The sequence below is a fragment of the Colletotrichum costaricense genome (assembly GCF_030867565.1).
Source record: "Colletotrichum costaricense strain IMI 309622 chromosome Unknown Scaffold_9.1, whole genome shotgun sequence".
Classification (NCBI taxonomy): domain Eukaryota; kingdom Fungi; phylum Ascomycota; class Sordariomycetes; order Glomerellales; family Glomerellaceae; genus Colletotrichum; species Colletotrichum costaricense.
This window is the reverse complement of record NW_026848238.1, coordinates 659,650-678,512: the sequence shown is the minus strand read 5'-3', so window position 1 is coordinate 678,512 and position 18,863 is coordinate 659,650. Positions and strand designations below refer to the sequence as shown.

At 52.0% G+C, this 18,863-nt stretch overlaps 8 protein-coding genes across 8 annotated transcripts; 4 read left to right on the top strand and 4 right to left on the bottom strand.

Moving 5' to 3' along the window:
- Positions 1–846: 846 nt before the first annotated feature.
- Positions 847–3,213, top strand: CCOS01_09054 (geranylgeranyl pyrophosphate synthase; the record flags this gene model as incomplete). The annotated part of the gene is made up of 3 exons (XM_060457214.1): positions 847–1,135; positions 1,191–1,482; positions 1,533–3,213. The coding sequence occupies 3 exons, from the start codon at positions 847–849 to the stop codon at positions 3,211–3,213; spliced, it is 2,262 nt and encodes a 753-aa protein (XP_060311914.1).
- An 829-nt stretch (positions 3,214–4,042) lies between these two features.
- On the top strand, positions 4,043–5,785 carry CCOS01_09053 (FAD binding domain-containing protein; the record flags this gene model as incomplete). The annotated part of the gene is made up of 4 exons (XM_060457213.1): positions 4,043–4,141; positions 4,196–4,705; positions 4,774–5,452; positions 5,517–5,785. The coding sequence occupies 4 exons, from the start codon at positions 4,043–4,045 to the stop codon at positions 5,783–5,785; spliced, it is 1,557 nt and encodes a 518-aa protein (XP_060311913.1).
- A 110-nt stretch (positions 5,786–5,895) lies between these two features.
- CCOS01_09052 (uncharacterized protein) lies at positions 5,896–7,126 on the bottom strand (the record flags this gene model as incomplete). Its single annotated transcript, XM_060457212.1, has 2 exons — positions 5,896–6,891; positions 7,070–7,126. The coding sequence occupies 2 exons, from the start codon at positions 7,124–7,126 to the stop codon at positions 5,896–5,898; spliced, it is 1,053 nt and encodes a 350-aa protein (XP_060311912.1).
- A 1,217-nt stretch (positions 7,127–8,343) lies between these two features.
- On the top strand, positions 8,344–10,054 carry CCOS01_09051 (uncharacterized protein; the record flags this gene model as incomplete). The annotated part of the gene is made up of 3 exons (XM_060457211.1): positions 8,344–8,587; positions 8,651–8,980; positions 9,039–10,054. The coding sequence occupies 3 exons, from the start codon at positions 8,344–8,346 to the stop codon at positions 10,052–10,054; spliced, it is 1,590 nt and encodes a 529-aa protein (XP_060311911.1).
- A 675-nt stretch (positions 10,055–10,729) lies between these two features.
- Positions 10,730–10,939, bottom strand: CCOS01_09050 (uncharacterized protein; the record flags this gene model as incomplete). Its single annotated transcript, XM_060457210.1, has 1 exon — positions 10,730–10,939. One exon carries the CDS (start codon positions 10,937–10,939, stop codon positions 10,730–10,732), a length of 210 nt encoding a protein of 69 aa, XP_060311910.1.
- A 72-nt stretch (positions 10,940–11,011) lies between these two features.
- Positions 11,012–11,113, bottom strand: CCOS01_09049 (uncharacterized protein; the record flags this gene model as incomplete). Its single annotated transcript, XM_060457209.1, has 1 exon — positions 11,012–11,113. The coding sequence occupies one exon, from the start codon at positions 11,111–11,113 to the stop codon at positions 11,012–11,014; it is 102 nt and encodes a 33-aa protein (XP_060311909.1).
- A 677-nt stretch (positions 11,114–11,790) lies between these two features.
- Positions 11,791–12,504, bottom strand: CCOS01_09048 (uncharacterized protein; the record flags this gene model as incomplete). Its single annotated transcript, XM_060457208.1, has 1 exon — positions 11,791–12,504. The coding sequence occupies one exon, from the start codon at positions 12,502–12,504 to the stop codon at positions 11,791–11,793; it is 714 nt and encodes a 237-aa protein (XP_060311908.1).
- An 844-nt stretch (positions 12,505–13,348) lies between these two features.
- CCOS01_09047 (uncharacterized protein) lies at positions 13,349–18,783 on the top strand (the record flags this gene model as incomplete). The annotated part of the gene is made up of 17 exons (XM_060457207.1): positions 13,349–13,715; positions 13,814–13,868; positions 13,973–14,712; positions 14,789–14,850; positions 14,914–15,683; positions 15,747–15,778; positions 15,845–15,981; positions 16,051–16,068; positions 16,154–16,480; positions 16,557–16,644; positions 16,703–16,736; positions 16,819–16,945; positions 17,025–17,074; positions 17,343–17,681; positions 17,774–18,340; positions 18,477–18,514; positions 18,725–18,783. The coding sequence occupies 17 exons, from the start codon at positions 13,349–13,351 to the stop codon at positions 18,781–18,783; spliced, it is 3,810 nt and encodes a 1,269-aa protein (XP_060311907.1).
- Positions 18,784–18,863: the final 80 nt, after the last annotated feature.

Here is an 18,863-nt window from a genome sequence, read left to right as displayed (position 1 = left end):
AGTGCGGATGCAAGACTGGATGGAGCTGGGCTGAGATGGGACGTCAGTTCTTGAGATTGATTCCAAAACCCGTGCGTACGGTTGGTCTTTGCGAGCTCTCCCGTGCCTCGGCTCTGTAAATGCTAGATAGTGTCATATCAAAAGCTGAAAGGGGGACTGGGGGTAAAGTTCGGGGACACTGATTCACGGCGGAGCAAGATCAGAGGCTACCGAAGCAAGGCGGGCCTCTGAAATCCATTTCTTTCTTTCTATCACCCCCTCCCTTAACAGGCTTTGAATCCTTTACCCGGGCTCTATACTAGCGCTTACGAGCATGGGTGTCTAAACATACGGAACTGGACAGGTTCAGACTTTCCCATGATTCTGCTCACGTCTAGAAAATGACAAAATCAGGTTCCACTACACAGAGTCACCGATCTCTATTGGCACGCGTCTTCGCGCTTCGAATATATGGGCCACACCCCTGCCAGCCCTTATCACGTAAGCGCCTGGAGTCTGCATGTAAGTTTACGTAGCATCGAAGTCCCAGACCCCTACCTCCATAACGAAGTCAACTACCCTGCATTGCGATGGTGATGGTGTCTCGTTATCGGCTAAGCCTACCGAGACCAAAACCACCCACATGCTAGGCCCAGAATGTGGGCTTATCGCAGCCTATTCGGGAAGAGCTGTTGACGCGGCAAACGACTATCAACGAAGTCCAGTAAGGTCAAAGGATAATGCAAGTATCTAAACTCGAAGGAAGAACAACGAGGTGGTTGACTCTGCTGCCCACATATATTCATTTCATCTTCAGAGACGGTTAGTTGAACTTTTGCAAAGCATTTTATCCTGCTATTGCCAGTTATGGGTCCCTTACCATACCAATCGAGACACGTACCGGCGGAGGAAGCTCGAGAGACGGGTTGCTTTACAACCCTTCCGATCCGAGTTCATCCACGGGACGACCTCGCTGATGCAGCCAGCCGGCGATTTGTCGGAGACTGGGCCAGGGAAATGGGAGATGGCCGAGAGAAGAAGACTTACTTCTCGTTTTCGCCTGTAGGCAATTGGTCTTCTCTCATTTACCCCGAAGCCATTCCCGAGCGTCTAGGAGTTTTGGCATATCTTTCGGATTTGGGCTTGATTCATGATGGTAAGTTTTACCTTCCAGATTCCTGTCCGCAGTATGTAATCTGACAAACTTTCAGACACTGGGGAGGGCCTCAGCATCGAGGAAGCCCAAGCCGAGCACGATGAGCTCCATGCTGCCTTGAACCCAGACGACAAGAGCAGTTTGGATCCTGACTCAAGGGCAACGAAGACCAAGAAGCTCGTTTCGCAGTGCATGCTTGAATGTATCAACCTCGATCGTGAGCTTGGGTTGAATATGCTCGCTGCCTTTCGCGATGTCTGGCTTGCTATCAGCGAGAAGAACAGCGACAAGGAGGCACAGACATTAGAAGAATATCTACAATACCGCAGTGACAACGGCGGTATGCTGTAAGCAAATCCTCTCCGAATCTCCGGTATCAATTCTAACCAGCTCCTAGAGTTTTCTGGCCCATGCTGCAATTCAGCTTAGGAATATCCCTCTCGGAAGCGGAGCATGAGCTCGTGCAGCCCATCATTGACGCGGCCACTGAAGGTCTTTTATTGGCGAATGACTACTTCAGCTGGGAGCGCGAACTGAGAGAACTCCAGTCTGGTCAATCCAAGAGGATTGTGAGCGCCGTGGAGCTGTTTGCCCGAACAATGGGACTTTCCGTTGAGGATGCCAAGGAGGCGGTCAAATCCAGGATCATCAAGTCAGAGAGTGATTTCTGTCAACGCCGCGATGATCTCTATACAGCTCGACCCAACATATCATTGAAGTTGAGAAGATGGATTGATTGCGCTGGCCTAGCGGTTTCAGGAAACCACTATTGGTGCTCTGCTTGTCCGAGACAAAACGCGTGGAAGAACGAAACACTTTCAAATGGCCAAAACGGCCATGGTCTGGATCAAATTCACAACGGAGACGGGTTCAAGACGGTGCCCATCGCTAATGAAACTGCTACCAAGCTTCAAAGCACCGACGTCAAGATTCTCTCGAACGGTGACGGGGGCAACGCCACCATCAACGGAAATGGTGTCAAAACTGTTGTCAATGGCAACGGAGTCAAAAGAAAACTCTCAGAGTACGGAATGGCAAGTCCAGAACAAGAGCCAATTGTTCCGAAAAAGAGAAGCATGGACGTAGATGTTTCGTGCCAAAAACACGACATTCAAACGGTCTCCCAGTACCCCCATTACAAACCGTCCAACCTGGCCATGGATGCGCCGGCAGCCTACATCTCAGGAATGCCTTCCAAAGGAGTTCGCGGCACCCTGATTGATGCTCTCAACACCTGGCTACACGTGCCTTCAGCAGCGGTCAAGACAATCACGTCAGTTGTAAATTTGTTGCACAATGCATCACTCATTTTGGACGACCTGGAAGACAACTCTCCACTCAGGCGGGGGCTCCCATCAGCCCACGTCATCTTCGGGCAAGCCCAGTCCATCAACAGCGCAAACTTCATGTTCGTTAGGGCAGTACAGGAAGTAGCTCAGAGTCTCAGCTCAGCTGCACTGACAGCAGTTCTTGAAGAGCTTGAAGGCCTCTACCTCGGGCAAAGCTGGGACCTGTACTGGAAGTTCAACCTGGCATGCCCTACCGAGGCCGAATACGTCAACATGATTGACCACAAGACCGGCGGCATGTTCAGGATGTTGCTACGGGTCATGCAGGCCGAGAGCCCAGCTACGGAGACACCAGGCCTCGACTTCGAGCGGCTAACCCTGCTCTTCGGGCGCTTCTTCCAGATCCGGGACGACTACATGAACTTCGGAGACTACGCGGCCCAAAAGGGTCTCTGCGAGGACCTGGACGAGGGCAAGTTCTCGTACCCCATTGTCTACTGCCTCGCAAACCACCCGGAATATCGCGGGCATATCCTTGGCGTGTTCAGGCAGCGACCGACGGTAGCCACGACTACCGCTTCTCCGCTTTCCAAAGAGAGCAAGGCGCATCTGGTGAGCTGCCTACGCAAGTGTGGAGCGTTTGAGAAGACGCTCGACTGCTTGCGGGACGTTGAGCGGGAGCTGGAGTCGGAAATCGACCAACTGGAGCGTTTGACAGGAGAAGCCAACCCCATGCTCCGCCTGTGCCTTGCAAAGCTAAGCACAAAGGGGATTGCCAAGTTGGGATAGACGAGTTGGATGGATCGAGGATTTGTGACACATGCCGTGTAACGGCCCCTCTATCGGTCATGTTCTTGTTGTCGAATGTCAATACAACGTTGATTTAGCGCTTACAGCATATATTTTTCGTTATCCTGTTGAGGAGTACCATCCTATCTTTCGCTTCGGCCAGAAATCTTTCGACGTGGCCCGTGAACGCCACAATGCTTCGCTTGCAAGATAAACCCGCAAATAGCTCTTGTAAATACACCACCGTCATTGGACCCATTTGCGCGGCGAAGGATGCGCCAACTTCAGAATCCTCCAGGGGTCGGGCCGTTGAAGAAAGGACTACTGCACGTTAGATCCTAATGACACCCATCTGCATCGCATGGAAAGCAGTGAGATCCTCGTACCCCTGCAGGGTTACACACGGGGCGGGCCCGACTCCCGCTCCACCTCCATACATAGACACCCTGGCCTGGTAGGGCGAGACCGGTCTTTGCAAGAGAATGCGACTAGGACTCATGGGACGAACACATGTGGCGAAGGGCGTGAAGCTTACATGCAGGTGAGCAATCGAGTCCGTTGTCTACAGGAGAGCATCATGCCCAGTCTTCGAATGCATCTGCTGGGATCTGGACCGGGCGGCTTTCGACCATGACCTCTTCCTGCCTACTTAAGCCTGAGAATCGTGAGCTGGAATAATGGGCAAGTAATCAGAAGCAGATTCTTCTGGGAAGAAGCAGGCAGCCAGATTCCGACATTACGCCCACACTACACCCAATATCATTGGCTCAACTGTCGTCATTCTCCGGTGTTCAGACTTCTTGGTTCTACCGTGTCAGACCAAACGACAATGCGCCAATCATCGACCTTGACTTGGACTTGCGTCCTCCTTGCTCCCCTTGCAGCGAGTAAAAGCCTCATAGCAGACTACAATTCATGCCAGAGTGCGGTACGTACAGCTACACCGTCAAGACAGTCAGTCACACTCCCCTGACACCGATAGTGCGTCTCGCTATCTAGTCAGCTATCCGTCGAGTCGGGTGGCGACTACATTGCAGAGTTCGAGCAGCAGCCTATCACTGGGCCGGGAGTCGACGTCGGATCTCTGTACTGGTCGCAGCAGCAGCAGGCCGTCCGGCCGGCCTGCCTTGTCCACGCCCGTGGGGCCCAGGACGTCGCACTCGTGGTGCAGACATCGCGCTCCACGGGGTGCCCCTTTGCCGTCCGCGGGGGTGGCCACTCGGACATTCCCGGGTTCAGTAATAGTCATGGTGGGATCACCGTCAACATGGCCGGCTTAGGCAATATCGAAGTGGACGCGAGTGCCGGTGTAGCTCGAATCGGCGCAGGCGCAAAGTGGGGGGCAGTCTTCAAGGAGCTTGATAAGACGAATAAGACTGTTGTTGGGGGCCGACTGACTGGGGTTGGCGTTGGAGGATTACTTCTGGGCGGTGGGCTTAGCCACTTATCTGGACTCCATGGGTTGGCGTGCGACAACGTTCGCAACTACGAGGTAAGTCGGGACCGGGATCGCAATGCGAGAACCCACGTTTGCCACACGAGAAGCTGACGTGATACCAGATTGTCCTTGCCAATGGCAGCATCTTCGACGTCTCGCACTCCACCCACCCGGATCTCTATCGAGCGCTTCGCGGTGGTGGCAACAACTTTGGAGTCGTGACCCGTTTCGATCTAGATTTGTATGATCAAGGTCCCATGTGGGGTGGCCTGCACGTCTGGCCGTTGTTACCATCCGTGACATCGGCCATCACGTCAGCCTTCGTAGAATTCGGACACGACGCCCCTTCAGACAAGCATGTCTCACTGTTTGCAGGCCTTGGGTTTATGCAGGGCAACTTCGCCTGGGCCGTGGGGCAGTATGACACGCTCGGAAGAGAGGAACCTCCCATCTTTTCCAAGTTCAGAGACGATGCCGAGACATATGGAGCTCCCAAGGTTGTCACGACGGCAAGGGTCACGTCGCTATCGGACCTTGCTGAAGAGCTGAATCTTTCAGAGCCCGCGGGCAAGCGGAGCCGGTTCACGACAGCCACCTTCAGGATGGATGAGGATCTGCTTCGACTGATGGTCGGCTACTTTGTGGAAGAGGTCGAAAGGGCTCTGGAGAATGGGTTACGTGAAGACGAACGCTTTGCGCCAATGTTGGGCATCCAACCCCTGACGAAGAACATCATCGGGGCACAATTCAAGCGCGGAGGAAATGTGATGGGTCTCGATGAAGAATCTGGACCGCTCATTGGTAAGTTCAATCTCTTCTACCATAACGGAGATGTTACTTGCAGGCTGATGCGTGTGACTTCCAGTCTGTTCTTTTGGCTGGGAATGGTCTCGTGAGGCAGACGATGCTGTCGTGATTACCGGCATCAAGAGCGTTCTTGAGAAATCCGTAACCGCGGCGAAGGAAAAGGGTTTGTATCATCCTTTCAAGTACATGAACTATGCTGCGGAAGACCAGGATCCTGTCGCAAGCTATGGAGCTGAAAACGTTGAGTTCTTGAAGAAGGTCAGACACATCTACGACAGCGAAGGACTGTTCACGGAGTTAGTGCCTGGTGGCCACAAGATCAAATGATGATTTTTCCGGGGGCTAGAATTATTGCATATAGTCTATGAACATTACAAAAATCCCCATATATACAAGAATACCCCAAATTGCCCGGTTATGAATGTGGTCAACCAGATTCAACCCCTATTTTCGACCATGGTGTTCAGCATATGATAAGTGGGTGACATTGGTAGCGCCGGAAAAGCGGTCACAAGTCCAGGTGCGACCAAATCGTTCACAAATCCTGTACCGAGTATGGTCAAAGCAAGAAAAGTCCACACGAGTCCAACAACACGCCACCAGGATCCACGCCATCCGAGTTTCTCCTGAGCAAAACGAATGACCAGATCTTCCAAGAGCAAGATGTTCGGCATCAGAAAAAAGAAGGTGAGAGTTCTTGCGAAAGACTCAAATGGAGCTGCCATCTTTGCTGCCGCCCAGTGGTACAGTCCAGACAGGGCGAATGCAAAGTACGATTGGGTTTGACGACTGAGCATAGACCCTCTAGGTGCTCTGACGACTCTCCTAGCCACGAATCTGCTAGGGATTTGCAGGCCCCTTCGAAAGTTCTGATGCCACGTGCGGTTCCAGAACCTGCTCAGGGTGTAGCACTCGACCCAAGGTCCGTTTACCGGGTGGACGTCTTCGATGCGCGTCCAAAAAAGCCCGGACGACACCCCAATCAAACAAGCGATGTGATATCCGATATCCATCACGGCAATTGACGAGGCCCACCAGCAGGCTGTAGCGATGCAACGGGGGACAAAGTCTAACTCAACGACGCTCATTTTCCCATCATGAGTCAGCCACAGAAGAAGACCGGCAGCAATATCATGGCTCATGTATTGCTGTAGTATTCTTTGCATCGATAGCCTGAAGAAGGCGGTCTTGGAGGTGCCTGGGGCAGGAGCTGGAGGTAGAGGTGCAGTCCGCCAGTTCCATCCAATACCTCTGGTGGAAAAGGCATTGTCAAAACACCATCTTATCCGGTCCCAAGCACCGAGAGAGTGGAAAGACTGTTGAGGTTTCTTCCCATCGCTTGTGGGTTGTGTCCACTTGTGCTCCAGGTAAGGGTCTTCGAGCACAAGAAGATTGAAGTTGACCAACGCGACGTAAAAGACTAAGAGACAATGCTGTTAGAATATCAGCTCGATAAAACGTTCTGTTTGGTGCCCAACCTGTCCCAAAGGTGTAATTCTTTGCAATATCCGGGCCAAAGGGAAAAACAAAAGCCACAAGCAGACAACCCCCCACGAAAGGGAGCAGAAGGATCCAGCGCAAGTGTCTCGGGGTTTTTGAGCCCAACAAGACCAGAATAGGGGTAGTGAGCCATATGGCACCAACGAAGTCGGCACGTTCCAGAGGCATTGCGACGAGCTTGGACAATGTGACAGGCTGCCTAAGTTGGTAGTACAGTACAAATGTAATGTTTGATGGTATCCGAGAACACAATTGTTGCTATCTGACTTTGAACGATTATCCCTTACGTTCTAAGGAAAGAATTCAGCCCAGTCTCCCTAGCCAGCTGGTGCGCTTCCCACTCGGTATCTCGGCAACTAGTTTCATCGATTCTCAGCTTGAATACGGGGCATCTGACATGGCGAGAGATGCAGCCCAAAACCAAACATACGATGTCGTTACCTGACGCAGATTAGCTGCTGACTGTAGGCCATATGGGACGACGTTGATAAGGCACTACGACCCTCGGGGGAAAGATTCCGGGCAAGACGGCACCAATAGTGCGGGCCGCCCGCACTATTGACATGCCTGCCTAATCGGGGAACGTTACAATGCAACGCCGACGACGCAGGCCCACGCCGTCAGCGGGCTCCACAAACCCGAATCCTTCCGTGTGGGATTGTGGAGCAGACGGATCGGCCCAGCCCACTGCATCCACCTGCAGATGGCGCCCCCCCCCCCCCCCCCCCCCCCCCCCCCACCGCCCCCCCCCCCCCCCCGGGGCCCCCAACCCCCACACCCTCCCGGGGGGGTTGGGGGGGAGACGGGCCCCCCCCCCCCCCCCCCCCCCCCCCCGATGGGGCCCCCCCCCCCCCCCCCCAACCGACGTAGGTCTCCATCCTACTTCGCAAACACCTCAGTGCCGTGTAAATAGCATCTCCATAAACTCAATACACCTTGCCTTACCTTAGATTTCTCTGCGTTAGGGCTTACTAAGGGCTCAGTTGCAGCTCTAGCAGCAAGCCTCGGCCTTATCAGGCGGTTAGGGTCAGTTACCGACGAATCCTGGGGCTTGTAGTCGGCGCTGACGAGCATTTTCTCTATTATCAAGCCCTGTGTACAAGGGTAAACCCCCATTTTGAGACTTGTCAGATTTCTACGCAATCTCGGCCCCGGCTTATGTGAGACAATCCTGGGCTACATGCTTCGACTTGCTGTGGGGTTTTGGTCCCAGCATTCAAGCTAAACACGTGAACGGGTCCAAGACGAGCTTGCTATGAACCTAAGACGACTCTTTGTTGAGCGACAAAAGCTTGCAGCATGTCGCCGTGGCTGGATACCATTTCCGTTCCATAGGGCTCCCCAGCTGCTGTTTGTCTCTTCTGAACAACGAAGATTGAGCCACCATGTCGATATTCGTCGTTCCTGTCGAGACGGCCAGGCCATTGGGGGTGCTGGCGGCAGCGGCTCTGATCGTGTTCCCTATCATCTACTTTCTCTACCTTACTGTTTACCGCCTTTTCCTCAGTCCAATCTCTCACTTTCCGGGCCCAAAGCTAGCAGCATGGACATACTGGTATGAATTCTGGTACGATGTAGTTGCCGAGCCCGAGTACACCTTCAAAATTGGTAGATTGCACAAGCAGTATGGTCGGTGTTCATCTTTGCCAACGTGACAATCAAAGGAGTCAAATTGAACTAATACCCAACCAGGCCCTATAGTCCGTATCAATCCCGACGAGATTCACATCGCGGATCCGGACTTTTACAACACCATCTACGCTGGCAGCGGACGCAAGCGTGACAAATGGGACTGGATCACCCGGTCTTTCGGCGTCGACGAGAGCTTGATCGGTACTCTTGGCCACGATGAGCACCGCATCCGCAGGGCGGCGCTGTCGCCGTACTTCTCCAAGCAAAGCGTTCGCGCTCTGCAACCACTGGTGGACCGGAACATGGGAATCCTCCTCGGACGCCTCCGCGAGTTTGCCCAGTCCGGAGCCCCTCTGAAGCTTGATGATGCCTATGCTGCACTTACCAACGGTCAGAACCCTCAAACAAATGCCGAGAAAGGATTTGCGTACTAAGACCAAATCTTCAGATATCGTGGAGGACTATGCTTTTGGAAAAAGCGAGAACCGACTCCAGGCCGCTGACTTTGATCCATCATTCAGAGATGCCATGCTTCAGGGCGGCAAAGCCGGCCATGTTCTGAAGCACTTTCCCTCGCTGATGGACCTGCTGCGCAAGCTGCCAGACTCCCTGCTGCTCAAGCTGAGCCCGGCCATGGGCGCCTACTCCCAGCTTCAGACCAGTGTGAAGAAACAGGTGGCCGACATCACTCAAGCCCACCAAATGCACGCGTACGACAAGACGCGCCGCACCATCTTCCACGAGATCCTAAACAGCAAGCTCTCCGACTACGACAAGTCCACGGACCGGCTCTGGCAGGAGGGCGAAGTCGTCGTCGCGGCGGGCACCATCACTACGGCCTGGGCGCTCGGCGTCTCGACGTACTTCGTCCTTGCCACGCCCGAAATACTCTCGCGCCTCAAAGCCGAGCTCGAGGCCGCGATCCCCGATCCATCGCAGCCCCTCAGCTTGCTCGTGCTCGAGCGTCTTCCCTTCCTGGCGGGCGTGGTGCAGGAGGGCGTCCGTCTCAGCCATGCCATCTCGCACCGGCTGCACCGCATCTGCCCGGACGAGACGCTCGTATACCGCGCCGGCGATCGCGAATGGCGTATACCTCCCGGTACTCCCCTCAGTATGACCAGCAACCTGGTGCACCACGATGAGCGTGTCTTCCCTGACTCTCACACCTTCAAGCCTGAGCGCTGGGTTAACGACCCCTTGCTGGACCGCTATCTAGTGTCCTTCGGCAAGGGTGGCAGAGCTTGCCTAGGTATCAATCTGGCATATGCGGAGCTCTACCTCACGCTGGCGGCACTATTCAGGGTTTATGGGTCGGAGGAGGTTCAAGGGAAAGATGATCTCGGAACCTTGAAGCTCTTTGAGACGACCGCTGCTGATCTCGTGATCACGAGCGATACCGTGGTTCCTGTGATGCCGGAGGATTCCAAGGGGTTGAGAGTAACGGTACATGAGCGACCTGAGTAGGTGTCAGCGGTATCTTGGACTCTTAGTTCTATTTCTTGGTCGTGACAGGGTATCGAGTAATTTTACCAACCTCATGAGTTGTTCCGGATCATGTAGAAAGTAGCCTGGTAGAGAAGTCTCCAAAATAACGGAAAGACTAACACTCTGATTACGGAGATGACTACCCTTGCGAAGTCATGGACTTGCACGCGCACATCATCGAATATGCCTTTCTAGTCAAGACATGTTTGTTGCTCTCTGTCATTGAATCCTTTCATACGACCAGACCTGGTCCTGTGGGGAGTACAGTATTTGAATGATGCTGGGTATCTGTGAGGTAATTCCTATACTTTAATGCTGTGCACTAACCAGTCGTCAGATTTTGAGTTGTGACACGTCTGACATGAAGACTTGACAAGCTGATGGATTCGAGGAGGTTTGCGGAAGGGTGCATGATCATTACATGCACGGACAAACGCCACTACTATCCACGAGAATCGACCTGTCTGCACTTAGAACGGAGACTCGAAATGTAATACCATTGTCGAATTATCGATGATGTTAAGCTTGCTAAATCAAAGTTCGAAATGTGGTGGAAAGCATGCGAAGTCAAGGCGAGACCGCGACAAACCAAAGAACGTTTCAACTATCACTTGCAACCATAAGCCTTGCACCCTTTAACACACCCGACATCGTCTAAACTCGCACAATCAGACTTCGGGTCGCACATATTTCGTGATCCGAACCCCCGGTTCCTCGCAGTCTAGCACTACCGCCCATTGCCACCGCACGCCTTGTAGCATGATCCCCTCGAGCACCCATACTCGCCAGGATCGACGTCACAGCTATTGTGCCAGCCGCGATGATGCCACCACGAGCGGCTAATGGTAAGGATTCCCTCCTCATGCTCGTCCGTAGTCCCTGCGCCTTGCGTCTGCGTCTGCGGGCGGGGTCCGACGGCTTGCCCGGATCGAGGGTTCAGGCCAAGGGGTGCTTCACGAAGCCGCGAACCTGGACGGCGTCGACGCCGCTGGTGTCGAGGGAGGCGGCAGTGTATGTAACCCCCCGAGGCTTCCACATTTTTCAGCTATGGTGGCGAGTGCTACACGGGCGAGATAAGGGTGGCAAAGAGGAGGAGCGCGGAAGGCTTCATGGTCTCGAGATGGTCGAGTGTTTTTCGAAATAAGGGTTTCGGGGATTCCGGGTACGAAAGTGATGCCACGTGGGTTTTAGGCTTTAAAGCAACGAGAAATCTAAGATAGTTGTTATAACAATCCGGATAATAAGATAGAAGGTAGCGTGCACGTGATGATGTTGGCTTCTCAGATTAAGACGAGAGGATGGTGTGGACATTGAGCTTACCAGTAGCTGTCGATCTGGGAAGGCTAGCTATTATTTACACTTGTGAGTTCAGCCTTTCCTCAAGTACAAACGCCCGAACCCAATGTTATTCGTCCGTCCTTGGCTTCCACTTCTGATAAAGTTATATTCCCAGTGAGCTCAGTCTTCGAGAGTTGAGGCAATCTCCAAATGCTACCACGAGTACTACGAAGGGTTGCCCGAGCGATGAAACATGGCTGGTGCTATCGCAGTGCACTTGGAATTAATCTTGTTGTATCGAACGAGTCATATTCTTAATTCAGTAGAAGAATGAAGTACTTAAAGCAATCGACGGAGGGCTTGATCTGCTGCACGGGCAAAGCATCTACCGACCAGTTCCAACCCAAAATATCGAATGTGCTCGAGTCCAGCTTTGACTATACAAGGTCCAAATCTGGGCACTCGTTTGGGTCGGCATAAAAGACTCCCCCCATCATCTCAATCGCCCGACACTTTTCGTCCATCGTGAAGGCGTTTCTGATGCCAAACGAGTGGACTTTGTCCGTGGACACCTTCAATGCCCAGACTCCACCGGTTGTCGGCCATCCAAAAACCTTGATGAACTTCTCGGCGGCCTTATTGGCCTCTTCAGCCGCGAAGAAATTATCTTTGCCAAGCTCCATCGCTTTTTGATAGCGATCCTGAAGATCCTCGTGTGTGGTGGTCTTGAGATAGTAATCCCAATCGCTTTGGTAAAACCTGGCACCGAGTTTGCGCATGTTGATACAGTGAGTATCCTCCTCCGCTGGATCATCGCTCCGCGGTGTTGGGACGAGGCGGTCAACGCCAAGGAACTCGAGGTCTACGCCGTCGCATTGCAACATATAGAAGCCTCCAGTGCTAGGCCACCCATAAACCATCGTGTAGGATGGATAGAAGTTGGAACGGAATCGTGCATTATCGATAGAAGGCTCCATCTGGAAGCTCTCAGGGTCATCGCCGGCATCATCATCCGTAACCTCAAAGTCGGGGATGTTGTTGGTCCGCATGGAGGCCAAGCCTGGTTGACTCGCCGCAGCTGCGGAGGACCTGAATAGGCTCCCCGCAAAGAACATGATTACGGCAAGAAAAATGGATGGCGAGATTATCATGTTGAAAAGGATGTGTTCAGATCCAAGTAGAATGGTGTGTGGTTGCGGTTGCCTGTTGGCACATAATTAGCATGCAAATCGTGGTTCAACGCGCTGCGGGCGGCTCACCATGTCCCAGCGATGACTTTATTAGGAAGGTGTCAGCCAAGAGCGGAACCTGTTGGGTAGGTTGGCACTTGAACATGAGCTGCCCACAAAGCTAGACCTTTACTGGCGGGTGTCAGGCTTGCCAAGCTGGTCTTCAGCGGTTGTTGGTTCTGAAATGTCTGTTGGTTGTCAACACGAGCTAGACAACCCCTGCAATGTCAAGAGTCTACAGCTCCAACAATGATGTTGCCTTTCTTAACAACGAATTAACGCTTCAGGACACGAGCATGTCACATTTTGGGTTGGTTGATGCCCATGACAAAAGTCTTAAAATGCTGGGGTGTTTGATGAGGCTTTTCTCCACATCCACAACCACAGCCTGCATGAGCCCCGTACAAAGGATGAATCATGAGACTTTCTGCTTCTTTCGCCATTACCGATCAATCCGTTCGCACAACTGGAAGTTTCGCGCCAATATCTCGAACATGGGCGCTAGTAGTACCAAGGATTAGATTTAAGTGACCATGTACTCGATAGAGAAATGATGCCGATACGAGCGGTGACGGCGGCTAAGGAAAAGAGAAGTTTCCTCATGCTGGACAGGACATGGGCGTCGGAGAGGTTACCACGATTTCATGTATAAAACCATGATCGACTTGATGTTATGACTGACTGTGGCTTCCCACGTGAACCAAGTGCGTTTCTCAGAATACTCGTGTGCTCTGTTCAGTTTCAATTCCCGAAATCCGTCAGAACGATGATGGTAGCCCACCCAGCAAGAATTGCCCTTTGCGGCTATTCTTTAGCTACTGCTGTGACAGCGGCAGCTCTTCACCCAACCCCGCTCGAACATCGGGATCTGACCGTTGCTGAGGCTGAAAATCATTTCCACGATGCTCTAGCAACGAGTGAGTACGACATGTCCCTATTTGACGGCAATATTACCGATCTCTCAACCAGACTTGTTGGCTGGAACGGATGTGATGAGAAAGAGATACCCATGATTTATTCTGGCTGGCAGCAGTCCTGGAAGATCATGAATTTGCTGTACTCAGAGGCTTCCACAATGAACTTCAATGAAGCAGCGGCCGTCGAATACCTTGGACCCCCTTCTTTAGATGCCCGTGCAACAGCCGATCAACGAAAGTGGCGTACACAACCAATTATGATCCCATGTACGGGATTGCACGAATCAACTTCTGTCCTCGTTACTTCGCCCAAGGTGATTTAAGCGATGTGATCAAGAACGGAAACGACAAGAGCCTTGGGCCTCTGTGGTACGCGAATCTCGATAACTACCTACCCAACAAAGGCGAGTTACAGTGCAGCTTGCTATAACAATGAATCTCCTTCAATGATTTTTATCCTTTTCCTAACTTAGGTGTGTGATAGCCAGGACATGGATCCATGAGCTTTTACACATTGACTGGGTGTCCAAAGCCAATCAGTACGGCTCCAATACCCACGTTACAGACCTCAAGATGTGGGTACCAAAGGAAGGGGAGTCTCCACCTGCCTACCAGCTTCTGCAGATCTACAGCCCGAAGATGGCAAAGACTCTTGCGAGATACAAATACGACACAGGCCATTGGATCGCCCAGAGCTGCGAGAATCTGACGTTGTATGCCATGGCAAGATATGTGCAAAAGGCGCTAGGAAATGTTTATCCTCACCTACCTCTCGCCCCAGAACCCCCCTCGAGCCCACCCACGGAAGGAGTCGAACCCGCGTTTACAGTTGGTGATCTTTTTACCATGCATTCCGACGGAACGGTCACCATCATTAATTCCACCGCTGTGGGTGATCTGACATGGGACCCCCAGTGTCCCTCTGGCGAGGAGATAGAAGCGGGTGCTGATGCCGAAGAGCTCTTCCTCGGAGCTGATGTCGTAACTGAGGCCGATTTGCCGCAGGAGTACTTGAAAAAATACAGGACCTGGACTGGTACAGAAATTGGTGACAAGTTGACCTTCAAAGGTGTAGCTCCAGGTCAGGCGGTCAAGCCAGGGACCAAGCTACGCATTCTCGGCGTGGGAGACTCCATCACTGTTGGATTCCTCAGCGAGAGGGATGGAGGCGACGGTAACGGCTACAGACTAAAGCTGCAACAAGACTTGTCAAGTAAGTAACCACCCCTGGCTACTTCACATACTGTCTTACGACGTTGTTTGCTGACAACCGAATTCACTATCACCAGAGGATGAAGTTGTCTTCGTGGGGACTGAGTCTGCTGGAGGCACGATGTCTGGTGGATATTTTGTAAGCCACGAAACTTGGGAACCTCCAAACACTGAGCCTTGCTGAACGAAATCTCATCAACAGGCTGCATGGTCAGGCCAGACGATCCAGTACATCTCGGAACACGTTAGCAGCTCATTAGAGCAACGGCCGAATATTATCCTTGTGCACGCCGGCACAAACGACATGAATCCTAACCTTAATATTGCTAAGCAAGGCAATGATCCGAGCAGAGCGGCTAGTCGGCTTGGCAAGCTTATCGATCAGATTGTGGACGCTTGCCCGGACGCCGTCGTCCTTGTGGCTATGATCATCAGTACTTGTGAAGAAGCCCAGCAGGTGAATACAGCTCAGTACCAGGCTCTCATTCCGGGCATCGTGCAGTCTCGTCGAGCCATTGGCAAGCACGTTCTCGCGATCGATTTCACTACTTTCCCTACAGGATCTCTTCGGGACTGCATTCACCCAACAAATCAAGGCTACCGGGACTTTGGCGATTACTGGTATGACTTCATCTCTCAGATCCCTTCCGATTGGATCCGCCAACCTGTGGGCGACGACCCAGACCGACCGACACTACCCGGCATCGATGCGAACGGCGGCTTAGATGGGGCTATCCCGTCTCCGAGCTGGGGAATCAACCCGATCCAGGTGAGCTCGAGAAGCAGCGTTCGGACGGCTGCTCTTCTCGGTGGGAGCGGCGGGGAGCGCACTTGCAAGGGCGGGCCAGTGTGGCGAGCCACAGGCATGATCGCATCCGGCTTTGGAAAAGCTGGCGGCTGGCAATATCGCAAAAACTGGATCGAAGCGGGCAAAGTCGCTGATGGACTCAAATTAGACTCCAAATTCGTTCGGTATGTCACTGGACCATCAAAACTTCTCGCTGGAGTGTTTAATTGACCGTTGAGCTCTCGCAGACTGCATGATATGAATGGAGATGGGAAAGCAGGTAAGTCACTGCTGCCGTTCAAGAGACGCTTTGGGCTCTGTCTGACTTGACAATCGTTTCGTACAGACTACATATGGCTCAATCCTGAAAATGGAGAGATACGATGTTGGATCAACAACCTTCCCGCCCCGTGGTCTCCAGCAGGGACGAACAATAGCATCATCGGCAGTGATGCCGGTGTTGCAGAGTCTGTTTTCTTGGCGGTATGTCATTCATGACGAATTCTTTCTTGCAACCAGCCTCAAAAATGAAGATTCGCTAACGGCTTATAGGATATGAACGGTGATGGCGTATGTTTCCAATCTAATCAGACTCACTTATGTCTCTTTATGCGTCCTAAATCAACCTCTGCTAACCAAACTTATAATTAACTAGCTCGAGGATTACATGATCGTCAACCCGCAAAATGGAGCAGTGAAGATCTGGTGGAACTATGGAGCAGACGAGTCCTGGGTCAATGGATGGAAGTTTATTGACGGAGGTCAAATAGCATCTGGTGTTCCTCATGCTAACTGGGCCACACTCCGATTCCCGGACATCAACGGCGATGGTCGCGCGGACTACGTGTATATTGGAGCTGGCGGGTCTCTCTCCCATTGGATGAACACAGGGACTGCAGGAGGGCAAGATGTGGTCTTCTATTTTCAAGGGGGCATTGCTACTGGTGGCACATCTGATATCTCAAATCTTGTGTTCGCCGACGTAAGTTCTACACGGGTTATTTCCTCACTCCTTTGTGCTTTTCTCTCACGGACTAACGAACACGGCCTGTAATTAGGTGGATGGCGATGGCCGCGACGACTACCTCATTTGGGACGCCGGCAGGTCTCACAGGCTTTTTGAACCAGCCAACGAGAAGAGAAGGAGTGCCACTTTACGTCAATCAGGGGCAGGCGAAAACGATTGCAGATTGTATCACGCAAGATCCGAAGAACATTAGACTGGCTGACATGGATGGGTGAGTTGCACTGAGTTGATACTGCTTCATTCGACTCGACGAAGCTGGCCATCTTTGCTGACTTCTCTTGTCCTGGTCCCAGAGACGGCAAAGATGACTACGCATACATTGACGACAACGGGGCTATCTGGCTGTGGTATAATCAGGGTGATGCCGACACATCCATGGTCATCGATGGCATTCGATTTGCCGATATTGACGGCGATGGGGTTAGTTTTCCCTTGTCTATCCTCTTCCGAAACGATAGTCACTGAAACTAGAACCTAATCTTGGCTCACTATTTTACAGATTGAAGACTATGTTTGGCTTCATCTAGACACCGGGGCACCGACCGTTTTGTGAGTTTCATCTATCCAATTTGGTCACCTGTGGCTATCAATGACTGAATTTGACTGACCTTAAGGTTTAAGCTTGAATAAGGGTCCCAATGATGATGATGCTCTGGGGTGGTTATGGAGTCCAGTCAAGAATGGAAATCCAATCGCGTCAGGAGCTGGTCCAGGAAACACTGTTCACTTTGGAGACATTAATGGGCAAGTTTTGTGCTTCCTTGTGTTTAATTGCAATACGGCTATGGTATTCAAGTCAAACTAACATTCCAAAAAGTGATGGAAAAGACGATTATTTGGTCCTTGACCCGAAAACAGGAGAACTACACGCGTATTTGAACAAGGGGCCCGATGAATCCAAGGCAGAGAAGTGGCTTTGGGACCCTGTCGGATCGATCGCCACCGGCCTGGGACCCGGCGCGAATGTGCGCTTCGCTGACATCGATGGCGACGGCTATGATGATTACATATTTCTCAAGTCGAATGGTGGAATAACAATTTACAGAAACGTCTGGGAAACTAACAAGCCGCCATCAAGTTGGCGACCACTGCCGGAGGCTGACGCTTCAGGCATTGGGCAGAGACCTGAAGAAATTGACTTTGTTGACGTTAATGGGTTAGTTCATGTCCGCCACTGGCTCTTTCCATGCTCTGCACGCCTGCTTCTTCCACACTCTTGAGATCATTCACTAACATGAAGAATTTTAGTGATGGAAAGGCCGACTATGTCTGGACACGTGCTCGCGATGGCGCCGCTAGGGTCTGGCTCAACAATTATCCCAATCAGCCGACCTGGCTCGAACAGCCTGAGATCGCCGGCGGCGTCGGGGTGTCTGGAAGTGATGTGAGGTACGCCATCCTTCAGAACACAGGTCGGGCCAGCTACGTCGCCGTCGACCGCACAAATGGCGCTATTGCCGCCTGGCTGAACAGTTGTACCCAGCTCGGCGACCATCCCCGTCCAAACGTCGTCTTCATTGGCCTCAGGGAGACGTTCACTGAGTCGGTTTTGGCTCGTTCTTGGATCATTTACGAGTCCGCAACAGGGAGCACTATTGATATCTGTGATGATGAGCCCAAGGGTGCCTTCGCGGCGGCCACCACTTCATCGAACCCAAAATTCCCCACGAATCTCGGCGAGTTTGATGTTCATGGTGTCGAAGGATGTGTGTACTCTGGTTCCCAGGATGAGCCAGGTAAGATGCAGTGCCCGGGCGTTAGCGGCATTCGATGCCGCCAGGATTCTCAGTATGACGAGGTGTTTCATTGCGGCTTGTCAAATTATAAGCCAAGGATTAGGTGCACTTGGTAGGATTCTGCTCGGTGTTTTTTCTTTCAGAAGTTGTTTCCCTAAGAAGCCAACATATTATCTTGTCTATTAGTTATTAAACATATTTCCTATTTGCGTTAGTTGCCTCATAGCTGTGCATCAAAAACCTTCTAAGCACGGTACGTTGTTGTTGGGAATGACCACGTTGGAGAGGACTGCATTGTTAAATAGGCATTTATTTTGAATGACATCCTTCTTCTGACCTTGGCTCTAATATTCGGCCTGGGAGACCCAGTCTACACTCTATGGTTGCTTGATATCGTTTCTTCCAGCATGTACTGCGGATCTAAACAGATAGAAACGATAAAACATGACTTAGAGATAGAAAGATTCCTCTGTGACTACTGGCCCGAATAGCGATGCTCCTATCCTGCAAGCTGCGACCTAATGAGAGGCTGCAACGTGCATCGCAAAGTGATTATTGGAATGATTCATGTTACGCCGATTGAAGAAATCTGATATGAGTAC